Here is a 24,949-nt window from a genome sequence, read left to right on the forward strand (position 1 = left end):
TTGTTTATTTATACAGACATGTTTCACCATTGCTGGCATGATCTGGCAAATATAAATAAATAAATTACTAAAAGATAAGCTACTCCTAGTTCAGGGGACTCTACATAGAACTTGCTTAGAAAAGACCCTAGTGCAACTTCCAAGGGTCCATTTGGGCCCAAGAATGGTGAGAAAAATTTCTTTATGTCTGGAACATTTTATCCAAGTTTTATCAACACTGGATAAACCGTTTTCAAGTTTCAATGTAACAAACAAATAATAAGACAACCAAAATACAAAATTGTCTGGTTAAAACTTGGATCATTTGTTCGATTAAATATTCTATATCTAGGTACATTTGCATTTTAAATCATAAATAGGAAAAGACTGTATTTCTATCAATCTTATTATTTCTTATTTGTTCATCAATTTCATTTCATTTGGTGCTCTCTCACGAATGCACAAAACTTACCTTGGGCATTTCCACAGCCAAATCAAGAGTCAGATCAGGACTAAACCCACAACCTGTGGCCACAGATCCCACCAGTGATACTGAGGTAGGTTTTAGAAACTGAAAGCTTGTCTTAGGGTCTGCTGGAATATTGGACAGCTCAGGAATACTGAATCCAACCTTCTCTCTCAATGATTTGTCATTTAGCTGAATGGAAAAGAATATAATCTTCATGAAGTACAATAAAAATTGGGGGAGAGGAGGGGGGAGGGTGGATTTGAAAAATAAATCAAGATATTGCTACTTTGTGGCCCAGGATAGCTTAAACCTTGAAGTGACTGGATTAACTTCAATCTCTAAGTAAGTGTAGCCATAGACATTACCTACTAACTCTAATTCAATAAAAATCAAATGCTATCATTTGGTTGTTATTGAATTTTAACTATCTTTTGCTTAGGTAAACATCAATACTAAACAAATCCTCATATAAATCTTACATTATAAACTGTTTCATCTGATTCCAAATTCTGTATGAAATCTGCAACAGACTGGACCCAGTCAGTTGCCTTCTTCAACGTAGTCTCCTTTGGTTTAACTTCTTTGAGCATTTCTTCAATTTGAAGGCGAAACATGTTGGAATGGAAAAGATTTTCAGTCTCTCTCAGTCGAGTTAGTTCTTCGGCAGTTGGGGCTTTCACTTTGTGAGTTATCTTTAGAAGTTTGTTCCGTGCTTTTTGGGTATCCATATCCTGGGGAATGAAAATCACATAAAGCTAGGTATACAAAGATAAAATAAAGGACAACCACAGATAACTAGATATTTTAAAAGCGGTTTTAATTTTATTTGAAACATTGGATATTTAGACTATGTTTGGTGGTTACCTATGCCATGTAAGTACATTTTTAAATGTTTTTCCCTTATAACATAGTTGTTACATTAAATACAATAAGACAGAAAGGACAGGAAGAAAAAACTAATGAAAATTTCAAACCTCATTTTGAAGTTTCCGCTTGGCTCCGATCGGTACCAAGGTGGGTATATCATCACTATCCTCAGTACTCATTGTCATTGTTTATGCCAAATCTGCTTGAAGTCCTGGTGAAAAAAAAAGACACATTGGATAAATGCATAAGTAATGGTTCTCTAGTTTTTCTCCTTCCTCAATTTATACCAGACTTATCCAATGCCCCTTGTAAAAACCACAACTGTAAGTAGGACTCAATTAGTTCTTTGGAGGCCCAAAAATAGCTTCTCTTCTAAGTGTTCACAGATCACTGCCAGTATTTTCATGTAGGAAATAAATTAAAAGTCTGTAATAAGTTTCAAGTAATCATTGGATAAATGCATAAGTAATGGTTCTCTAGTTTTTCTGCTTCCTCAATTTATACCAGACTTATCCAATGCCCCTTGTAAATACCACAACTGTAAGTAGGACTCAATTAGTTCTTTGGAGGCCCAATAATAGCTTCTCTTCTAAGTGTTCACAGATCACTGCCAGTATTTTCATGTAGGAAATAAATTAAAAGTCTGTAATAAGTTTCAAGTAATTATATTAAACTTTTGAGCTAATTCTACTTACCAGCAGTTGAGAAGATTAGAGTTTTAGCAACCAAAATTAGCGTGCCCTCAATTGAACTCTTGAACTTTATTGGACGAAAACTCGTTTCTGCGCATGTGTATTGTGTAATAGGTCACGGGTTCGATTCCCGCCCGGGGCGAATTTTGTCCTAAACAGTCAAGGTTCGTTCTCCGAAGTCTGACTTTCTTCTACCCAGTCTTCCTTCGCTTTCGGGAAGATAAGCCCTTGGTAACTACAGTTCCCTCTACCAAATCTCAAAAAAAAAAAAAAAAAAAAAAATGGATCTTACTTCTCTCGTGGTACTCACCAAATATAATGGTCAAACTGTCTGAGGAAGGGAGCTGGAGTCATGAAGAGCAATCGGAAACTATCCAAGTTAATATCATCCAGACAGGACACAGCCAACTTTGCCTCTTCCTTGAGCTAAAAATAGAAGAAGAAAAATACATTGTTACTCTTGAAATAAATACCTTAATACGTTGATAGCGATAATCCCGGGTTCGATTCCAGTGCATATTTGTGTATATTTGGCCAATTTTTTGGTGCATATTGTATTATTGTATGCATATTTAGGTCCTGTTTTCCGCTCCCTACTACTAATAATAACAGTAATAAACTAATAACGTATGTACATACCAGCAGATAGAAATCCTTGCTCATGTCACTCGTCACATTGTAAAGTCCAGTCGAGTCTACAAACACCACCGGGAAATACTGCCTATACGTTTCCATGGTAACAGGCTCCGAATCAGTACCATCACTAGTCCAATCTTCACTAGAACTAAGCTGAACCCATACGTTGCGTAGCATCTGGTAACTGCTCATACTAGGGTTGAGTTTCTTACGAGCTAGGAGTCGACAGAGATAGAGGGACAGTGTAAACCGACTGAGAGTCCCTGGAAATGAGGGGAGAAAATAACGGAGGAGTTGCAAATGGGTAAAAATTATTAATAAATGGTCGATTCCTACGTAAAAAGTAGTGAAAAATTCAAATCTGAGGTCGAAACTCCGAAAAAGTAATTTTAAAAGGTCGAAAATTCAATTTTTAATTGCCGTTCTAATGAAAAAGTTCAAAGAGTTGTGACGTCAGATTTCACGTCAAACTGCGCAGAAACGCTTGCGCACAAACAAACGAAGTGGGAGTAATGAATTATGACGTCATTGCCTACAGGAGCGTATGCCGTGACGTCAAACTTCACGATTTACCGGTATTCGTGAATGTCATACAGAGTCATGTTCATGATTAAGACGTGAATGTCATGCAGTGTCATGTTCATGATTAAGACATAAAAGTTAACGCGGGTTTGTCTTTCGGAAACTGAGACGATTTCCCCTCTTCTGAAACCCATTTCACCTCTTTTAATTTAGTTTCATCACTAGGTGGCGTGTTAGCGCTTCTACTGAACTACTGGAAATCCAATATGACAAAATGTAGCATTGAGATTAGGAGAGTTGGAGGTGTAAAGTTCAATTCTGATTCCACAAGTACAATACACATTGCCTGCCAGCCTAGTTAGCTTGGTTGGTAGTGCGTCTGCCTTGCAAGCGCTAGGCTGCGGATTCGATTTCCTCGCGGGGCGGATTTTATCCTAAACAGATAAGGTTCGTTCTCGGAACGGCTGGCTTTCTCCTATCCTGTCTTCCTTCTCTCTTCGATTTCGGGTGAAATTCACAACCGGAGGGAATCGAACCCACGGCCTAGCACCTACAAGGTAGGGGGAAAACCTTTACAGTTATTACCTGGACAGGATAGGTCCTATAAGTCACACTCGACAGTCGCTCCTCTAGTGACTCTTTCAGGAAGCTGACGAGAAGATCAGCAAAGCGGGCCACAGGTCCTTGACCGCGGTCCAAACATGTACCCTCCTGATCATGTTTGGACACCACTGATTCCAATTTGTCTCGGTTGTTAAAGCTGAAACGAATAATGAAGATAGAAGATTAGAGTTTTAGCAACCAAAATTAGCGTGCCCTCAATTGAACTCTTGAACTTTATTGGACGAAAACTCGTTTCTGCGCATGTGTATTGTGTAATAGGTCACGGGTTCGATTCCCGCCCGGGGCGAATTTTGTCCTAAACAGTCAAGGTTCGTTCTCCGAAGTCTGACTTTCTTCTACCCAGTCTTCCTTCGCTTTCGGGAAGATAAGCCCTTGGTAACTACAGTTCCCTCTACCAAATCTCAAAAAAAAAAAAAAAAAAAAAAAAAAAAACAATACCCTCTAACGAAAATCTTTTACACGTATACGTGACGCGGTGAAAGTGGAAGTGTTGGCGGGTCTTCCGGCCATCTGGCCTTCACTCTCATCGAACCCGGAACCCCCGGATCAAAAGTCAATGTGTTGACCACTCGATTACTTACGGAGGTTAAAGTGGGGTCAATCATATAGCTTTATTAAACCTACTTACCTGTTTTATGTGATATGTATGTTTAGGTTTAGATTGTATATATTATTCTCTTTTAAAAAGAACTACTGGCTTTAATACTCTTTATTGACAAATTGTAAAGAGCATATTGCTATTATTTTAAAGCCATAAAGATGTACTTTTAATAAAATACTTAAATAAAATACTTAAACAATTTGCTTCTTCTTCTTCTTCTTCTTCTTCTTATGAATTTCATTTCAATAGGTACTTCTTGAATCTAGGTGTCTCCTTTTCCATAACAATTAATAGAAGTTAAGTCAACAAAATATGTCACCAAATATTGAAGTGTAGTCTCCTAGCACCTTACTTTTAACTCCACGAAAAAACCGTCGTGTCGCACCGTTTGCAAATATTTTTTGCGCGGGGAATAAAAAGTTCCGAGTTCTTTGTGCATAGGGCCCTAACATAAAGGTAGTTTTAGGTACAATTATGTTGTAATAAAAAAAAGTAGAAGCCAAAAAGAGGAAACTCTTACCTGATAGACATCCAAGTAGTTGGGAGTAGCCTTGGTGATTGTCTTGAGTCTACCAGCTAGTTCTAAATAGAAAGCAGCTTTCAGTCTAGCTATGGCATTGATATCCTCTGGCCATTTGCCTGAGGCACTCACTTCTATCACACCTGAAACAAGATTTGCAAGTTTATGATTTAAAAAGTCAGGTGTGAATATCACACAACTTTCTATTAATATGACGGACCTACAAAAAAAACTTTTTCGGACATTCAAATTTTCGTAAGAAATAAATATTTTCTTTTTCAAATTTGAAAAATAAATACCTACCTAGGTACTTAGTATACTAAATAGTTGTAGTAACCCCACGCCCACATTAAGGGGGATCAACTCCCAAGCTTTGTACATATGTGGTCCTTTGCTTTGAAGATCCCGGGTTCGAATCCCACCATCGACAAAAATTCGTACTCGTTTTTCGATTGCAAATATTTCAACGGGTTACTTTCTGGTGTTCTCGTGTTGACCCAGCACCTAACATTTGATGTGACGTCATCGCCTACGGGAGCCTATGCCGTGACGTCAAAGTTTACGATTTGCCGGCATTTTTTTAATCGATTTATCTCGGGATCTAGAAGTCGTAGAAGAACAAGAAAAATTCCGTTGGTCCTCATTTTTCCTCCTCTATGACTTTGAAACATCACCCAAGTGAGCGCAACTGATCTGTTACTTTAGTTACTACTCCCTGCTCAACCGAGGCCGAGTAAGTAGTCAAAAGCACTGACTCTCAACCCGGAGATGCTGGGTTCGAATCCCGAACAGGGCAGAAATTTTCTAATCAACCTTTGCCGTTCTTGGACAGGCATGGATGTATAACAATGTCCCTTGAAATATTGTAAAGTGGTGCCCAGCCAGCCTAGTTAGCTAGGATAGTAGCGCGTCTGTCTTGTAAGCGCTAGGCCGCTGGTTCGATTCCCGCCTGGGGTGGACTTTATCCCGAACGGATAATGTTCGTTCTCGGGAAGGCTGGCTTTCGCCTACCCTATTTCTTTTCTCTCTTCGTTTACGAGATGATAACACCTTAGCAAGTTACAGTTCCCTCTATCAAACCTATTAAAAAAAAAGTTTTAAGTAGGTATGTAAATTCCCTTTTCTCTTACCTCTGCCTTGACTAAGTTGTCTCTGTTGCAGCCACACACACAGTAGTAGATACGCATGGCGCATATTATCACCACCCCGCTCAAAACTGCTCTTTATATACTCATAATTCTGTCTGACAGTCATATCACGAGCAAGCAATGTGTTGTAATGAGGTGTCGCGCCTCCCTCTATCTGCTTCCCCAACCATTCCGACCGAATGTTACAAGCCTGGAGGAAATATTAACAAAGGTAGAAATTATGAAATGCTGGCTGGCTGTGCTTTACCAGTTCATTTTATCTGCCATTTTAAATTAAAGGCAAAAAAATTGCTAAACTATCATCAGGAGATGGCCTTAGCAGCTCAAAGGCTGCTCATCACCTCATAATGAAGAAAAAAAAAACACACAAATGAAGTGCTGAATGCTGTAGACTTCGGACCTGGAGGTTGGTGGTTCAAGTCCAAATCAGATCATAAAAGTTAACAAGGTGTATTAAGTAGTGAAAGACAGTGCCAATTTTTATTGATCTTCTTCTTGCAATAATTAGTGCCAACGCGTGTGCCAAAAAATGTAACATGTACTTTTGTGACAAACATGTTTGTATACCTACCTAAAATACTCTTCAGAATTAAAATTTCTTTTACAAAAAAGTTAGTGTACCTACCTGGGGGTAACATCTGGACAGTTTAATTGCCTTATCCTCAGGCACAGCAATGATATTAAGCTTAGCTTTCTTCCCCACACTAGGCTCTGGAGTCACCAATAAACTCACACAGTACAGACCAGGCTCCCCCGTGGTTCTGTACTGGACTGACAATATGGAGAGCTGAGTTCGATGCTCGGTCAGATGAGAAGCAATGAGGGAGAGATAGGTGAGTTTCTTACGCCAGTAGCGTTCATTAAGGTGATCCCCAGTGTGGAGCATTCTCTGTAAAGAAAAGATAAATATAATGATAGATTCTGACGTGACTTTGTGAAGATTCGATGTGGTGAGCTGATGAGGTCTAATAAAATCGAAACGCACCCTATACTCCTCAAAAGTTTTGAATCATGTATTTAGGTGAACAAAAAAAGTTCTCAGGCTAGAAAAAAAAATCTCAACAGTTTTGAATCAAACTATAATTAATCCCGCGGTAATAGAACATTGAATGTACCAGTTCCCAACAGATCACTGAAGTTAAGCAACGTTATGCGTGGTTGGTATCTGGATGGGTGACCATCTGGACCACCGCGTACTGCTCACTTTTCCCGTCTTCCGTTTGGCTGGATGAGGTTAATGTGGGACAGCTAGCTTGTCGCCAAATTGAAGATAGCAACCACAAAATGCTGGGAGAACCATCAACCATTTCGCCAGCACCTGAGAGCTCCTCACAGGAGGGCAGCTAGCTTGTCGGAAGAAGATCTCTAGTTTGGACGTGTTTGCAAAGCATCGTGCAATGCAATGCAAATGATGTACCTACTATAGGCCATTACTATCTAGTTGAGTATCGGTACAAAAATTCTCGGATACATGAAAAACGTTCGCATTCGTCAGATTTGATTTTACGTGCAACATGCAATGCAACGGCTGGATGAGGTTAGTGTGGGAGAGCTAGCTTGTCGCCAAATGGCCAAATTGAAGGTAGCAACCACAAAATGGTGGGAGAACCATCAACCATTTCGCCAGCACCTGAGAGCTCCTCACAGGAGGGCAGCTAGCTTGTCGGAAGAAGATCTCAGTTATTCAGGGAAGTCGTGAAGGACATTTTCCAGAGTTCACCGAACCCCTATCTTATGGTGGGTCCAGACTTGTGCAATGCAACGTGCAATGTAATGAAATTCGTTAGTTTGGACGTGTTTGAGAAAGTTGCAGCAAAGTTTTTTGAACATTGCAGCAAACGTTTGTGGGTATCCGAGAGGTTGGCGGTTTTCTGGCGAATGTCTTTGATGTGCGTTGCACTAGTTTGGACGTGTTTGCAAAGCATCGTGCAATGCAATGCAAATGATGTACCTACTATAGGCCATTACTAGTTGAGTATCGGTACAAAAATTCTCGGATACATGAAAAACGTTCGCATTCGTCAGATTTCCCACCATAATAGGTTATTATTAGCGGTTGTTTAATCTATTTATTATTAGCATTACCTGTTTATGAATCAAAGTATCCACATCATTCGCCAGATACACAAAGTCCCCTCTCCCCTCCTTCCTCTCCAGTCCCCACCTCTTCTCCAACAGGTACACGATCATCTCGCGGGTCACTACTCGCCTCACAGACCACGGGTCCGAGTTCGAGCCCCACACACTCGCCTCGCATACTGTTCCGTCCTTGAACCGGCGCAACTCTGACTTGTCGCCCCATAGCTGACGGAACTGGGCGGCCTGAAAATGGGACAGAGGAACAGAAGGGGTTAATAGACGAGAAATAAGGGACCTTATACAGGGTAGGTTCAAAAGTGACTTTGAATATTTTCTTAAATATTGGCTGAAGTGGCATTAACCCTATGGTTTCGTTTCGTAGATTCGTATAAGCTTTTCGTATAACCTATCTTTCGGGGCTGTTTGAGTGGGCTTTTAGAGTACGACCTACGGTTTATTACAGGCGCCATTTCAGTTTCTAAAAGGGTTCCGTTCCCGAAAGAAAACGAACATTATCTTACCTCAGGGAGGTTAGCTTCAGGACCCCGATGTATGAGTTTGAAACAAGCATCCGAGTTCAGCCGAATTCCTACGATGAGACACGAACCATCTTCTCCTCCTCCTTCCTTGTACTCACCACCTAGTTCTGTACAAACCTGCAAGGTTGCCAGAAGATATTCATAAAATTAAGACTCCACATATTAAATTTTAATAAAAATATAAAACTGTAAATAAGGAAGAGGTTTGATACAGGGAACAACGTAGGTCTTATCGTCCCGAAATCGAAGGATAAGAGAAAGTCAGCCGTTCTAAGAACGAATCTTATCTGGTTGGGACACACACCTTTAAATAAGGGAGAGATTTGATACAGGGAACTCTAACAAAGGCAGTCTTATCGTCCCAAAATCGAAGAGAGAGGGACAGGATAGGAGAAAGTCAACCTTTCCAAGAATGAACCTTAGTTACATATATCTGTTTGGGGTGATAGGACAACCACAGATAACTAGATATTTTAAAAGCAGTTTTAATTTTATTTGAAACATTGGATATTTAGACTATGTTTGGTGGTTAGGTACTTATGCCATGTAAGTACATTTTTAAATGTTTTTCCCCTATAACATAGTTGTTACATTAAATACAATAGGACAGAAGGGACAGGAAGAAAAAACTAATGAAAATTTCAAACCTCATTTTGAAGTTTCCGCTTGGCTCCGATTGGTACCAAGGTGGGTATATCATCACTATCCTCAGTACTCATTGTCATTGTTTATGCCAAATCTGCTTGAAGTCCTGGTGAAAAAGAAGACATATTGGATAAATGCATAAGTAAAGGTTCTCTAGTTTTTCTCCTTCCTCAATTTATACCAGACTTATCCAATGCCCCTTGTAAATACCACAACTGTAAGTAGGACTCAATTAGTTCTTTGGAGGCCCAAAAATAGCTTCTCATCAAAGTGAGTTCCACAGATCACTGCCACTAGTTTCATGTAGGAAATAAATTAAAAGTCTGTAATAAGTTACAAGTAATTAAACTTTTGAGCTAATTCTACTTACCAGCAGTTGTTGTAGAAGGTAAACCTAAGTTACCTTTAAGATTCTTTTTGTGCAGTGTACCTTGTGAAGATAAGGATTGTTACTTATAATAACTAGACAATTAAACAGTAAATTACTTAGCTAAATTCAATTATTAATTAATTAAAATTAAAAGTTAATTGCTCAATGCTCATAGGTAGTTATCTTTTTCATTTTCATTGATAAAAAAAAGCACGTGCTAATGTTTTTGTTTACCTATTTCCAAGTTCCAAGGCAAAATATTTGGTGTATTGCCCGTTAGAGTGCGCTGTTGTTAGCCGGATCCTCTCGACTGAATTACCGTACACATACCTATTACCGTACATGAGTCCGGTTAAAAAAAAAACAGCAGTGTTACGAATCTCGTAGCCCTTAAAATAACTCGACCTTGGGTCTCGTAAGCCTGAAAATACATTCGGCCTTTGGGTCTCATAAACCTGAAAATACATTCGGCCTTGGGTCTCGTAAGCCTGTAAATACAGTCTTGAGTCTCGTAAGCCTGAAAATACACTCGGTCTTGGGTCTCGCAAGCCTGAAAATACACTCGGCCTTGGGTCTCGTAAGCCTGTAAATACATTCGGCCTTGAGTTTCGTTAGCCTGAAAATACACTCGGCCTTGGGTCTCGTAAACCTGAAAATACACTGGCCCTTGGGTCTCGTAAGCCTGAAAATAGGACCTTCAAGTTCTAAGTAGGAGTCGACATTTTCTCATTGTATTTTGGTAGTTTTTCTTTTTTAATTAATTTCTACACTTTCTACACATTCTAAAGTTAACTGAACCACTAGTAAAGTACGGTTATGATTAGCAGTAAATTGAAAATACCGTACAAATTTTAACAGTCGTACATCTGGCAACGCTGATACAGAGGGTGCGGCCATCTTGAAAATCCTTCTCTGTGCGTCTTCTTCAAAAAATCAGCTGTTGATCTCTTCATTCCTTCATCCAACTACTTCCGAAATTACAGTCGCCATATTTGTTTTCTGTAATTAAGGCGTGTATTAAAATAAGAAGAGGAAAGATTTTAATTGAACAAATTCATCTTTAATTTCAATTAAATGAAAGGGTTTGACTTGTAGAGTGTGTATAGTTGGTTCAGTAAAGTGTTTCCCATATCCTGTACTAAACGGTTGTAGCTTTAGGTAAGTACTAATGTCATACCCGGATGATGCAGAATAGCGGGTACTTTCACTTGAGTTTATGATATTCATATCGACCTAACAGGTTTTCTAAATATTTGTCTGAAGTCTTGTACGTAGCAGAGTAGCGTTGGGACTAGATAATTCTTGGATTGAACTCTGGGAATCTACAGATAATATTGTGTGTGAAAATGACTCACCCAAAACCCCTGTTCAAATTCTGAGCTCTCAAATCTTATTGTAAAATACTGCCCAGTGCCCATTCCTACAATATTACTGTTCATGTACCAACAAAATTGATAATATATGCAGTTTTGCAAATGTGAGAAAATAAAAATATGTGAAGGGAGGGATTGGGTTATTCATAGACAAATCAGAAGGAACGAGTTAATATTCACAAAGTGTCAAATGGTATTCATAGTTATTGGTATTCATATCCAACGTGAAATGCATCATCACCATGAATCATGAATGTAAATCTTGTCCCACTGACATACTGATTCATTCTCACTATTTCATTGCTTTTAATTTTGTCCAATAATATTCAACATTACCCATGAGTTTAAAAGCAATTCAAAACTCTTCATTGGTGAAGTATTCTCTATTCTCTAACCCTTGGGTCTATATGTTCATATTACTTAAAGTGTTTTGTTGACTTTTGAACATGCTCAGAATATTTCAATAAGTATTTCTCATTCAAATAATTTCATTTTCTTCTTTCAGTTGTGAATTTCAATAGCTAATTCAAATCATGTTCAGTAAACATGTTCATATTAAAGTTTTTTTTTTACTTTTGAACATGCTCAGAAGATTTCAATAAGTATTTCTCATTCAAATAATTTCATTTTCTTCTTTCAGTTGTGAATTTCAATAGCTAATTCAAATCATGTTCAGTAAATGCTTGGAGGAATGTTGAATGTTGAAAGCACCAAGAGAGAGCTAAGTAAATAATAGTGACCAGCAAAGAAGTGTTCAGGCAGTTTTGACTTTTGAACATGCTCAGAAGATTTCAATAAGTATTTCTCATTCAAATAATTTCATTTTCTTCTTTCAGTTGTCAATTTCAATAGCAAATTCAAATCATGTTGAGTAAATGCTTGGAGGAATGTTGAATGTTGAAAGCACCAAGAGAGAGCTAAGTAAATAATAGTGACCAGCAAAGAAGTGTTCAGGCAGGAATGCTTGGAGGAATGTTGAATGTTGAAAGCACCAAGAGAGAGCTAAGTAAATAATAGTGACCAGCAAAGAAGTGTTCAGGCAGTAGCAACTTATTAGCACGTTCACAATGCGAGAATACAAAATAGTAGTTCTAGGATCCGGAGGTGTTGGTAAATCTGCTCTCACTGTACAGTTTGTTCAAGGAATATTTGTAGAAAAATATGATCCTACCATAGAAGATTCTTACAGGAAACAAGTTGAGGTAAGCATACAAATCATAATGTAGTCTCAATACTAAATATTCAGAATGTTTAGTCCTGAGAAATAGATTTTCTATAAATTTTGACCTATTATTTGGTTCCTAAACCCAAAAATACAAGATACAAGAACAAATGTTACAATGGTATGGTCATGTAATGAGAAGGGATGAAAATTATGTTGGAAAGAAAGTGAGCAGAATAGAAGTGGCAGGACGCAGAGCAAGAGGCAGACTGAAGAAGAAATATGTAGTCTCAATACTAAATATTCAGAATATTTACTTACTCCTGAGAAATAGATTTTCTATAAATGTTGACCTATTATTTGGTTTCTAAACCCAAAAATACAAGATACAAGAACAAAGGTTACAATGGTATGGTCATGTGATGAGAAGGGATGAAAATTATGTTGGAAAGAAAGTGAGCAGAATAGAAGTGGCAGGACGCAGAGCAAGAGGCAGACTGAAGAAGAAATGGGAGAATTGCGTGAACAAAGATCTGAGTGAGAAGGGATTATCAGTAAATGATGTTCATAACCAAGGCAACTGGAAATTGTCTAAATATGCCAACCCCACTTGAGTGGGAAAAGGTAAAGAAGAAGAAGAAGAAACCCAAAAATCTATATGAAATGGGAAAAAAATATAAGAGTTGAATCAATTTTATATTTGGAGGGAATTCCATAAATTTAAATGAAATCAAGTAGATTTGTAGTCTCAATAGTAAATATTCAGAATGTTTACTCCTGAGAAATTGAACAATCATATCAATAGAATAGAAATAGATTTTCTAAAAATGTTGACCTATTATTTGGTTTCTAAACCCAAAAATACAAGATACAAGAACGAAGGTTACAATGGTATGGTCATGTGATGAGAAGGGATGAAAATTATGTTGGAAAGAAAGTGAGCAGAATAGAAGTGGCAGGACGCAGAGCAAGAGGCAGACTGAAGAAGAAATGGGAGAATTGTCTGAACAAAGATCTGAGTGAGAAGGGATTATCAGTAGATGATGTTCATAACCAAGGCAACTGGATATTGTTGTCTAAATATGCCGACCCCACTTGAGTGGGAAAAGGTAAAGAAGAAGAAGAAACCCAAAAATCTATATATGAAATGGGAATAAAAATCATAAGAGTTGAATCAATTTTATATTTGGAGGGAATTCCATAAATTTTAATAAAATCAAGTAGAAGTTTTACTAGGTAAGAATTTGAAATATTGTACACTATAACCTTTATCACTTAACAACCAATATTTCTCTCAGGTTGATGGTCAACAATGTATGTTGGAGATCTTGGACACAGCTGGTACCGAGCAGTTTACAGCAATGCGAGATCTCTACATGAAAAATGGCCAAGGTTTCATCTTGGTGTACTCAATCACTGCTCAGTCCACTTTCAATGACCTGAGTGACTTGCGTGAGCAAATCCTGCGTGTAAAAGATACGGATGATGTGCCAATGGTCTTGGTAGGGAACAAGTGTGATTTGGAAGAGGAACGTGTTGTCTCAGGTTGATGGTCAACAATGTATGTTGGAGATCTTGGACACAGCTGGTACCGAGCAGTTCACAGCAATGCGAGATCTCTACATGAAAAATGGCCAAGGTTTCATCTTGGTGTACTCAATCACTGCTCAGTCCACTTTTAATGACCTGAGTGACTTACGTGAGCAAATCCTGCGTGTAAAAGATACGGATGATGTGCCAATGGTCTTGGTAGGGAACAAGTGTGATTTGGAAGAGGAACGTGTTGTGGGAAAGGAGCAGGGAGCATCTTTGGCTCGGGCGTTTGCTTGCACGTTTCTGGAGACCTCAGCCAAAGCTAAGGTGAGTTATGAAGACTGTCTGAAGAATTATAGAGGAGATACCTGTATTATTAATTAATTTATTTAATTTTGACATCCTTTGTAAATACTTTTTACTTAAGTTATATATAGAAATGGATCCATTTCTCGTAAGTATCCATTTCTATATATAACTTAAGTAAAAAGGAGATACCTGTAGTTAAAACTTATATTTATAAGTTAGTTTGAATAACAATCTAATGACTCTACCTACCTAAATACTGTGTAAATAGGACGACCAAAGGGATGATATGTTCGAAAGTTCTTATAATTCCTTTCACTAGTTACTTCAGTATTCTCATTTTACAAGTTGGTCCTAAATTTAGGTTCTCTACCACACTGACATTTTTTTCATTTTATCTTTCAGGTCAATGTAAATGATATCTTCTACGATTTAGTTCGGCAAGTCAACAAAAAGTCACCTGAAAAGAAACAGAAACAGAAGAAAAAACCCCTGTGTGTGCTTCTATAAAAACCCGAGATCTCTACCCAAGTCATCAGCAGAGTTATGAAGGTCAATTGATATCACCCCAACACACAGGGGACCCTATGCTCTCCTTATCTATCTTCCTCTCTCCCCCTATCTTATCTTGTATGGCCCCCCTATGTAATGTACATACTAGGTCTGTATATCATGTAGCAGCATTTCCCTGTGCTTGACACTGGTTTTGAGTTTTCTTGAAGGGGCATTAATGTTCAGGGTCCCCACAGTCAGTGATTTAGTAAACGTCAGGAAATTTGAAGAGGTCAGGAAAAGCCAGAGAGGTTAGAAATATCTGTGGGAACCCTGTTGATGATTTGATGTAATAGTCAGGACAGGACATTTGAGCAGACACATGTTATTACAGTGCTTGCAAAGTGATTAGTATTTTCACTAAGCATAGTAAAATTACTCTCTGCTGTGAATAAGGGGAAAAAAAGAAAGAACTTGGAGTCAGAGAGGACCAACCAAACTTGAAAGGCTTGTTTTCAAATTTTGGATACTTGCGCATTTAGAAATCGAGTTGTTAAAAAATCAAGTAGGTACCTAATGTTACCAATAAAAAAAGTTATAGAAAAGATTTGGCTTTTTTCAACTCCTTGTTTGTTAGTTTTGCCCTTCGCTCTCTTCCTATTTCCTTATAATTAGATACTTACCCTATCCTCTCCCTTCTTTTTTCTTTGATTGAATTTACAAAGTCCCTAGATCCGTTTTTTGGACACTTTATCTGTGGAATTTTGAATTAGAAAAGGAGATGAGTAATTAACAAAATCTAAATCCTGTGCTGAAAATAGTACTTATTTTTGAATGGTTTTCGAAGAAAGGGGGTTTAAAACCCCTTAAAAACGCAAAATTGAATAAAGATATTTTTGATATATAAAGAATTGATGATCAAAAGAGAGAAAGATAATTTGAGGCAATAATCACATCCTTTTTTTAGAATTTGTAAAATAAATTGTCAATACACACGCACACAGTTAGTGATTAGAATTATTAGAAGAAATAGAGATGATAAAATGGAAAGTTACATGCTCGAAATGTATACAGAAATTTTATTCCCGTTTAAGTTTTTCACATAGTTGTATTTTTCTATTCGCAGTCATGGGTAAAAAAACTTCCCCGAGAAAAATGTGGCTTAGGTAAAATATTGTAAAGAGATATATTTTATAGAGCAAGGGTTCTCTTGGTGTTTGAAAAATCAAAAGGGATTCTTCTGCTCTGGAAAAAGCCAAATTTATGTTTGTTTAAAAGTATCAGTGCTTGCAAAGTGATTAGTATTTTCACTAAGCATAGTAAAATTACTCTCTGCTGTGAATAACAGAAAAAAAAAAAGAAAGAACTTGGAGTCAGAGAGGACCAACCAAACTTGAAAGGCTTGTTTTCAAATTTTGGATACTTGTGCATTTAGAAATCCAGTTGTTAAAAAAGCAAGTAGGTACCTAATGTTACCAATAAAAAAAAGTTATAGAAAAGATTTGGCTTTTTTCAACTCCTTGTTTGTTAGTTTTGCCCCTCGCTCTCTTCTTATTTCTTTATAATTAGATACTTACCCTATCCTCTCCCTTCCTTTTTCTTTGCTTGAATTTACAAAATCCCTAGATCTGTTTTTTGACACTTTATCTGTGGAATTTTGAATTAGAAAAGGAGATGAGTAATTAACAAAGTCTAAATCCTGTGCTGAAAATAGTACTTATTTTTGAATGGTTTTCGAGGAAAGGGGGTTTAAAAAAACCCCTTGAAAACGCAAAATTGAATAAAGATATTTTTGCTATATAAAGAATTGATGATCAAAAAGAGAGAAAGATAATTTGAGGCAATAATCACATCCTTTTTTAACATTTGTATAATAAATTGTCAATACACACGCACACACAGTTAGAGATTAGAATTATTAGAAGAAATAGAGATGATAAAATGGAAAGTTACATGCTCGAAATGTATACAGAAATTTTATTCCCGTTTAAGTTTTTCACATAGTTGTATTTTTCTATTCGCAGTCGTGGGTAAAAAAACTTCCCCGAGAAAAATGTGGCTTAGGTAAAATATTGTAAAGAGATGTGTTTTATAGAGCAAGGGTTCTCTTGGTGTTTGAAAAATCAAAAGGGATTCTTCTGCTCTGGAAAAAGCCAAATTTATGTTTGTTTAAAAGATGTCTGGATGACCATTTGGGTTAATCATGATCAATTTGGTATTCTAGAAGCTCCACTGAAAAAGGCGAAGCGTTATACTTCTAAGTAATGTTTAAGGTCCAAAATAACCTTAACAGTTGAAAGGGTTATCCTCTGTTCAACACTAAACCAATTGGCATCGATTGGAAACCAATATAAATTATGTAAGATGAAAGGATATCAAATTGATGGGGTAAAAAAAAATTACAGTTTGGACGCCATAAGCCTTTGTTCACACATAATTTTATTCTAAAGCCTACCTTTAAAATTATCTGTGTAAAAGTTTACTGCAAATGTGAGCATAACGAGATATCTACTCTGTATAAACAAAGACCTTTGAACTCTTACTATGACAAGAACTTTGGTCGGTTCATTTTACCTTGAGACAAGAAAGGACTGACAATTTTGCAGTTGTGGGAAAAAAAATTTCCCCGAGAAAAATGTGGCTTAGGTAAAATATTGTAGAGATGTGTTTTATAGCGCAAGGGTTCTCTTGGTGTTTGAAAAATCAAAAGGGATTCTTCTGCTCTGGAAAAAGCCAAATTTATGTTTGTTTAAAAAAAAATTTTAATCGCCGATTTTCTTTTGGCTCTTTGGTAGCACTCATTTGATGTCCCACAGAACCAAGAGTGTTTTTCTGACCCTTCTAATTTTAATAATAAAGTCCCGTAGCTTCTACGATCTACATCCTCCAGTTTCTCCTACGTGTGAATGATTTTCACTCGAGAAACAATTTTTACCTTAGCTTTTGAATCTCTTAAATCTTGTTTTTAAATGACTTTTTTATTGTTCACAATAATTACACTCGGGTTCCGAAATTTCGGGGCAGTTTTGCATTTTCATAACTTTTTTTGGAAATATTTCTCATCATTTTTAGGACCAATCGCTCACTTTGTTTTCTTCAATTATCTACTGGAGACTGTCTTGGATTTTCTAATTTTGGCCCTAATTCTAATGGAAACTTTGCCACTTTTGAAAAGTCGATCTGCCTGGAATTTTCGCACATGAGTGTATTTTCGTTTAAATAATCTTTTTTTCGTCGAATGATTTCTCTTAAATCTTGTTTTTAAATGACTTTTTTTATTGTTCACAATAATTACACTCGGGTGCCGAAATTTCGGGGCAGTTTTGCATTTTCATGACTTTTTTGGAAATATTTCTCATCATTTTTAGGACCAACTAAACGCTCACTTTGTTTTCTTCAATTGTCTACTGGAAACTGTCTTGGATTTTCTAATTTTGGCCCTAATTCTAATGGAAAATTTGCCACTTTTGAAAAGTCGATCTGCCTGGAATTTTCGCACATGAGTGTATTTTCGTTTAAATAATCTTTTTTTCGTCGAATGATTTTTCTTTTTTACATGAGATACAAAACAGAGCAATTTTTTCGTTATTGGCTTTATAAACACAACCATTTCTCGTTATTGTCAACATTTGCTGAATATTGGGAAGAGATAAGAGACTTTGGAAGATTGAAAAATAAGAGACCATTAATTGATATCTGGATGACCATTTGGGTTAATCATGATCAATTTGGTATTCTAGAAGCTCCACTGAAAAAGGCGAAGCGTTATACTTACTTAGTAATGTTTAAGGTCCAAAATAACCTTGAAAGGGTTATCCTCTGTCAAGTAAAGATATATCAACACTAAACCAATTGGCATCGATTGGAAACCAATATAAATTATGTAAGATCAAAGGATATCAAATTGATGGGGTAAAAAAAAATTACAGTGTGGACCCCATAAGCCTTTGTTCACATATAATTTTATTCTAAAGCCTACCTTTAAAATTATCTGTGTAGAAGTTACTGCAAATGTGAGCATAACGAGATGTCTACCCTGTATAAACAAAGACCTTTGAACTCTTACTATGACAAGAACTTTGGTCGGTTCATTTTACCTTGAGACAAGAAAGGACTGAAAATTTTTTAGTCAATTAGGGGAAAAATAGAATGTCAGTGTTTTGAAAAGAAAGAAGCTTGTGGTTGGACAAATAAAACTTTATTTCAGTATTTTTTTATTTTTCTTTTTTTAATAAATACCAATTTCTATAATTTATCATTTCTAATTTGATATTTGTAGGTTTATGTGCTCATCTTTTTGTATGACGGCTTTATATTCCACCTGAAACTTACTAGAAATTTATTTTATTAGTTTTTCTTGTAGAGAACATTATTGAACTGAGTTTTCTACTATTCTAGGTCTGCTTTTTTTTATTATTTGTTTAATGTCGAATTTGCAAAATTTTGAAGTCCTGTTTTTCTTGTCTCAAGATAATCTGAACTGACTATAATGTAGAGATATAAATATTTCTCCTCAGATTCCTCCAATCTGATTTTTATCCCCTCTCTACCACCATGTATTTCTCTCTCTCTGTTCTTACTTACCTACCTAATCTTTAAGTTTATTTATATAAATGAAAATAATTATATTATATTAATATATATAGCTATGCGTTGAATGCACCAATGATCAATAAATCACAGAAGCTAAGTAACGTTGCGCGTTGTTGATATCCGGTGGGTGCCTATCCGGACAATAGTATACTGCTGGAGTGCTGGCTTTTCCGAGCCCGTCTCAGGCTAGCTGAGGTGTAATACCTAAGTATAAGGAAGGTAATACATAGGTGTGACTCACAACTCTCATAAGTAGGTGAATACTACAATATGACCCCTGAAGTAGGTGTATGTCTGTATGTCTCATTAGAAAGTAGGTACTGCATTATGAGTGCAATGATCTTATGGGATAGTCCTATCTTCTAGTTAACTAGTTCGTCAACCTAGCATCTCCACCAAATCACCAATGCATCTTACGCATCACCTAATATATTGGGATTGGAGATAGACTGACTGTTTCTGTCTGACTTAAGTTAGCCGTATCAAACTTGGGATTAAAGGTGGGAACTCGGCATGGGTCGATCAGTCAAGGTGAATGAGAGGAAATCGCAAAATATGCGTCTACCTCTAGGTACAGTTGACCAATCGACATCGATTGAAACCTTGTAAACTGGGTAAGATTGAAGGGTTTTTGTACAGAGACGAAGAAAAAGTTTATAGGTACAGAGACGTGTTGCAGGCGACACAACGTCAATCCAAAATTTAAATGTTGTAAAAATCGAAGATTACATTGAATTGAACTCGGGTTATTGGGCGCTTAGGAATCTCCACAAGGATTTGTCCGAAATTTGGTCTCAAGCTGATGGAACCATCCCTTTTCAGCTTTTAGTCTGAGAGTAGTGTGTAATGTTTGAGACTTTCCTCTACCAAATCTGTGCTAGTGAATTCTACCGTGTCCTAGCTATTAGCTATTAGGTTTTGGGTTCGACTTCTAGAGAATGTAAAATAACTAAATTCGAGTCCAAATTTTTTACCATCTCGGTTATGAGGTTCACATGTTTTCACAAGTTTGCTACCTATCACAAAATGGACTTTATTCTCACATGTTGGAATTTTTTGAATCTTCTGAGCGGAGTTTACGATTGAGCACTTTTATTTAACTATTATTTTCTCGTCACTTGAGTCTGTACTCGAGTTATTTTCATACCTTTTATTTTAAAACTTGTTACTTCTTCTCTGTTAGATTTTCAAACGTTTATTTTGTATTTTCTAAACGCACAATCTTGAATTCATTTAAATACCGATGTGAGAACCCTCTCCCTCACGCGCTGAAAGATTTAGCCAAATTTTGTTATAAGTATGATTTTAAATAAACATTGTATTGATTTATGATTAAAGATCTTTTATTACCTACCTACATTTCATTTGTTTTGGCGTAGTATTTAATTTACACTACATTAGACTTTAAAGACTATTATTTTATTTTCCGCTCTGTAGAAACTCCACACACGATGTCCCTCACCTATTTGATTGTACAGCGAAACCGACTGATTCGGACCCCACCTCACTGTGGACGGATCCTGTTGCAGCGGCAAACTTCCTCGGTCTTGAAACTGATGTAGCCAGCGTTAACAACAACAACAACAACTATTATTTTAGAATTCAGAACCAATTTAATGACCTATTAAAATTAAGCAAGATCTATTGTGTATCATGTTTCTCCAACTATTTGATTTTAAAAATCTATAACTAATACCTATCTTATTATTTTCAAGAAATTGCAGGCTTAAAAAAGGAACCTAGGAAATTGTTATATTCACAAGAAGAGCTATTTGAGAAAACAGGAAGCCTTAGCTCAAACATGTATTCTTGGAGTACATGTTCTACCTATAGGGGTTTTTTTTATTATTATTTTTCATAACCAAATATGTAAATAAGAATAAGTATATAACAATACTTCAATCATCAATACACACCATCAAGCCAGCTCCATCATCAAAAGCATAAGGCTTAACAATCTGCCTTATAGGGTTAGGTGACGTACAAAAATTGATAACACATCTATCATGGGTTTTTTTAGTAAAATTTAAACCTTTATTTTCCGCTGTTGTAAACTTCCTCCTCTACTTCCACTTCATTTTCTAGAGCCGTTGGGTGTGCCTTTTAGGAATCTATGCGGGGACAGGACGTGCCGCAGGCGTTTCCTACTTTCCTCAAACTCCTTACGGTTCAAGACGTCCGGATTTCGCGTCAGAACTTCGGCAATATTCTCGAAGTTGCCTATTTTGAGCAGGGGGCCACTGTGCATGACATTCATCCGTATGTAGTCTTCATAGGAGTCGATTTCCCCTATCCAGCTGTACAAACAGAGGTCGCGGTTGCTGATGTGAGGCATGATAACCTGGGGCGGGCCGACAGAAAGAGTAACACTTGATAAAAATGCCGGTACTAGTTCAGAATATACCGAATAATTAGCGTGAGTTAAGTTGTTGAGAATAGACAGGAATAATTTCTCGAGTGCGTTGAAAATGTTAAAATTGAGCTAATTCGGATACCTACTAGTCTGGGCACATCACGTGTTACTGGCTAAAGTTAGGGACTCGGGGCACATCACCGCACCGCGAGCCCGCACCAACATACGGCCGAGTGTTGGAAGTACTACGGCGAGAAAGAAAAACGCATTTGAACGTGTATGGACACACCACCGCATCACGACAGTGCTGGCGCGGTTGCGGTGATGTATGTCCCGACACGTTTCTTTCTCGCCATGGTAGGTCCAACAATTGGCCGTATGCTTGCGCGGGCGATTACAGGGACTACTGCGCCTTAACACAACTGACTTTCCCTCCCAGCAATTACTTCCACTGAGCTCCCGATGATGCGAAAGTCGCCTCTCCACTACAGTTGACCGAAATCGACATCAGGAACCCATGCCGGGCAGATCAAAGTACACATTAAAGGATTTTGCTGAAATGAGAAAAAGTAAAGGTGTAGTGTTGATGTTTTTCAGACGATCGCCTGCATGACCAATCTACCTATATTACAGACAGTGATTAACTGATTACTGATGCTCTATGTCTATGGTGTAGGCGCAAACAGCCCTAAAGGATGGGTTAGGCTTGTACGAATCTACGATGCTCTATGGAATTTGGCCTCATTATCGAGCTCTCAAAGTTTTGACTCGGGGTTAAAAAGTTCGATCCTTACCCCCTGTTTGGTAAGGCCCGGCCCTAGGTCTACCTTTTTGTTTACACGGTTCCCTCTGTTTGGTAAGGCCCGGCCCTAGGTCTACCTTATTGTTTACACGGTTCCCTCTGTTTGGTAAGGCCCGGCCCTAGGTCTACCTTTTTGTTTACACGGTTCCCTCTGTTTGGTAAGGCCCGGCCCTAGGCATACCTTATCGTTTACACTGTCCTCTCTATTATCTAATATCTCAATTGACACTCCTAGCCGTTCTATCTTTTGATTTGATGTTTCCTCTCCAACTATAGAAGGTAATACCCCCGTCACTGAAAATACTTATCATTGAATAAATTATTATTGTAGATTTAGGATTTCTTTTTTTTCGTAAAATCGTACCTACATACATATGTAGTACTCACTTTTGTAGTGCGGGAATTGTTTCCTGCACACTAAACACTATACAGTCCCAAATTAGGACTCCTAATAAATGTAATAATGTGCACCTAACACCAGCGGCGAAGGGTGTACGGAATAGCCAAATTAATTTGACCTAAGCGAAAATTTGAATTTGCTCCATGCAATAAAATTTTAAAGTTTGAGTTTTAAGACTTACAATTTTGGTCTCTTATCTATATTTGTAGACTCTCTGGTCCCAGCCCTACCTATATTGATAGAGCAGCGGCGAAGCGTGAGTGTAATACTTGGGATGCGGTATTACATCAGTACCTCGTAAACTCGATCTCTCAAACAGAATACATCGAAAACAGTATGAGATTGGCTAAAAGTTGTGGTCACTACTCGACTACTTCAGGTTAATGAAATGGTATTTTCTACCACCCAACTCTGAGAGCTAATTTAATTTTTGAAGTATGATGCAATTATCAAACAAATGAGAAAAGAGTAAAGTAGAATATGTGGACTAAACTCCAAAAATTTGGACCATCCCCTATCAATAAAATCCTGGATACTGCGCTGGCCTTAGCTTCATATATCAGTTGGTATTGAGATTTGAATCAGCAACCTTCCGATTACCAGGCGAGTGGCGAAAGCCCTAAACACAGCTACCGAGGCAGGTAGTGCTTGACCATCGCAATTTACTCGGTAGGTTGTCATAAATACAGTGTTAAACTCTTGATTAATGTTACCTTGAACAAATCCGTATTTAACAATCGTAGAGTACTTTCTATTTCTGGTCATACGCATCCAACTACCAGTACCAGGCTCTGGCTCAGGGTTTCAGTAGTGGCCATCAAGCCCCCTTGATTCATTGGTCAATACTTAACAAACCTAATATTAATCTTGATCCGGAAGTTGCTAGTTCAAATCCCAGATTCCTGAAGAGCGAGATTTTTCAGACGAAATTTGGGCTCAAAAAAATGAGAAAAGTACAAAGTAACGCTCTTGAATTCGGCATAAAGGAAGAAGAGAATGAGAAAAATTCCAAGAAAGTTAACAAGGAACAATAACATCGATAGAGAGAAAGATCAACAAGGAGCGAAGCTTGGTAGCAGGAATTTGAACTTTATTGAAATCAAATACATAGCATGGCACCTCCTAAGCATAAAAGGAGAATAGGCAAGAAGACCATAGAAATCTTGATAGTTCAGGTACCTCTCTACCTGTCAAAGAGGACCTAGCTGACCTAGACAACCTAGGCTTGCCAGATAAAACAACAAGAGTGGAACTAGCAATTAGTACAGATCAGACTAGACTTCAGGTGGCCAAAACTTCGTACAAATGCACAACCCTGGGTTCTTGAAAATTTGAAAGACAAAAGAAGTAGAAGAAAGAACAGAGATTCTTTGACTTCAGAGAATTCCAGGAACCTTCGTGACGACCATCGGGACTTGGGACTTCCAGTTAATTGACGGAAGGGATTTTCAGTTCTGACTTCTGCCCTAGTAAAATAAACCAGGTCATTTTATACTCCTTCTACTCCTAAAGGTCCGCTAGATAGTTCCCATATGGTGGGGGGTAAAGAGACCGACCAACTAAATGGAAAAGCGTCAAGTTGAATCTAAGCTGGTTACCTCGGATTTGTGAGTCTACTTCTTGCTGCAGAATTGTAGATCCCCAACCAGACTCTTCGGAGTCTTCGGTATGTAGGTAGGTAGATAGAGAGCCAGTGTTTCCTTACAGTCCTTCAGGTTGCCTTTCCACGGAGAGTTTCTTTCTCGACACTTGTCGAAGTTCAAATCTCATCAGGTCAAGAACCTTTCTCCCTTAATTGCATTTCTGCGCTTGTCGCGTGTATTGACATCTCTCCGGAAGCGTTTGTCATGGTACTATCAACCTTTTCCATCCAAGCGTTGCGTCACTCCATTCTTTGTTCAGGTTTTTCTTTGTTACCGACGATTGGTACATGGTACAGTTATACTCGGCCGTACTGCTGTTCCATTATCAGTGTTGATGTTGAGTTGTTTACAGTCAATGTCGTTTCTCTCGGTACGTCGGATTTCTTGGTGTTTATTGTGTGTGATTTATTTTTAACCGATTCTTGTTAATATTCCATAATTTCAACGAAATTCGTTTTAATGTCTTCGTGTAGTTCGTGTACCTCACATGTGTTTTATTGTTCCATTCAGATTGACCCTGATTTCTGACTCATTCATATAATTTACCACCTCTTCATTAGTTACGTTGGTATCTTTACGTTGTCACTTGCGTTTCTTCTCT

General features: G+C 37.6%; 3 protein-coding genes and 2 long non-coding RNA genes across 5 annotated transcripts in view; 2 read left to right on the forward strand and 3 right to left on the reverse strand.

Moving 5' to 3' along the window:
* LOC103510918 (nucleolar protein 6-like) overlaps nucleotides 1-1,527 on the reverse strand; it is a 1,754-nt gene extending 227 nt beyond the window's left edge. Inside the window, exons 1-3 of the mRNA XM_008475619.2 lie at nucleotides 1,423-1,527; nucleotides 928-1,179; nucleotides 452-637 (exon numbers count right to left, since the gene is read on the reverse strand). Of these exons, the coding sequence (XP_008473841.1) occupies nucleotides 452-637; nucleotides 928-1,179; nucleotides 1,423-1,500 (516 nt within the window). The 5' untranslated portion in view covers nucleotides 1,501-1,527. The remainder of the gene's footprint in view (nucleotides 1-451; nucleotides 638-927; nucleotides 1,180-1,422) is intronic.
* Nucleotides 1,528-2,313: 786 nt separating this feature from the next.
* LOC103510919 (nucleolar protein 6-like) lies at nucleotides 2,314-9,401 on the reverse strand. Its single transcript, XM_017444788.1, has 7 exons — nucleotides 9,324-9,401; nucleotides 8,659-8,793; nucleotides 8,144-8,380; nucleotides 6,684-6,947; nucleotides 6,041-6,248; nucleotides 2,647-2,906; nucleotides 2,314-2,433 (listed from the first exon to the last, which is right to left on the reverse strand). Exons 1-7 carry the CDS (start codon nucleotides 9,399-9,401, stop codon nucleotides 2,314-2,316), a joined length of 1,302 nt encoding a protein of 433 aa, XP_017300277.1.
* A 1,237-nt stretch (nucleotides 9,402-10,638) lies between these two features.
* Nucleotides 10,639-11,827, forward strand: LOC113468144. Its single transcript, XR_003391997.1, has 2 exons — nucleotides 10,639-10,849; nucleotides 11,705-11,827. It is a non-coding gene; the product is annotated as an uncharacterized LOC113468144 (long non-coding RNA).
* Nucleotides 11,828-11,900: 73 nt separating this feature from the next.
* Nucleotides 11,901-15,683, forward strand: LOC103510908 (ras-related protein Rap1). Its single transcript, XM_026824847.1, has 4 exons — nucleotides 11,901-12,018; nucleotides 12,104-12,266; nucleotides 13,772-14,086; nucleotides 14,471-15,683. Exons 2-4 carry the CDS (start codon nucleotides 12,132-12,134, stop codon nucleotides 14,573-14,575), a joined length of 555 nt encoding a protein of 184 aa, XP_026680648.1. The 5' UTR covers nucleotides 11,901-12,018; nucleotides 12,104-12,131; the 3' UTR covers nucleotides 14,576-15,683.
* A 1,495-nt stretch (nucleotides 15,684-17,178) lies between these two features.
* Nucleotides 17,179-19,202, reverse strand: LOC113468145. Its single transcript, XR_003391998.1, has 2 exons — nucleotides 17,828-19,202; nucleotides 17,179-17,530 (listed from the first exon to the last, which is right to left on the reverse strand). It is a non-coding gene; the product is annotated as an uncharacterized LOC113468145 (long non-coding RNA).
* Nucleotides 19,203-24,949: the final 5,747 nt, after the last annotated feature.

The sequence above is a fragment of the Diaphorina citri genome, unplaced genomic scaffold, assembly GCF_000475195.1.
Source record: "Diaphorina citri unplaced genomic scaffold, Diaci psyllid genome assembly version 1.1 scaffold656, whole genome shotgun sequence".
Taxonomy (NCBI): Eukaryota; Metazoa; Arthropoda; class Insecta; order Hemiptera; family Psyllidae; genus Diaphorina; species Diaphorina citri.

What these genes read in the sequence shown, in the direction of transcription:
- LOC103510919 (XM_017444788.1), bottom strand. Translation starts at nt 9,401, where the DNA reads ATGACAATGAGTACTGAGGATAGTGATGATATACCCACCTTGGTACCA. An exon ending in CTGAAGCTAACCTCCCTGAG is followed by an intron (nt 8,381 to 8,658) that starts GTAAGATAATGT and finishes TCCCATTTTCAG; the next exon opens with GCCGCCCAGTTCCGTCAGCT. An exon ending in GCAAGGATTTCTATCTGCTG is followed by an intron (nt 2,434 to 2,646) that starts GTATGTACATAC and finishes TTCTATTTTTAG; the next exon opens with CTCAAGGAAGAGGCAAAGTT.
- LOC103510908 (XM_026824847.1), top strand. Translation starts at nt 12,132, where the DNA reads ATGCGAGAATACAAAATAGTAGTTCTAGGATCCGGAGGTGTTGGTAAA. An exon ending in CTTACAGGAAACAAGTTGAG is followed by an intron (nt 12,267 to 13,771) that starts GTAAGCATACAA and finishes GTGTTGTCTCAG; the next exon opens with GTTGATGGTCAACAATGTAT. An exon ending in AGACCTCAGCCAAAGCTAAG is followed by an intron (nt 14,087 to 14,470) that starts GTGAGTTATGAA and finishes TTTATCTTTCAG; the next exon opens with GTCAATGTAAATGATATCTT.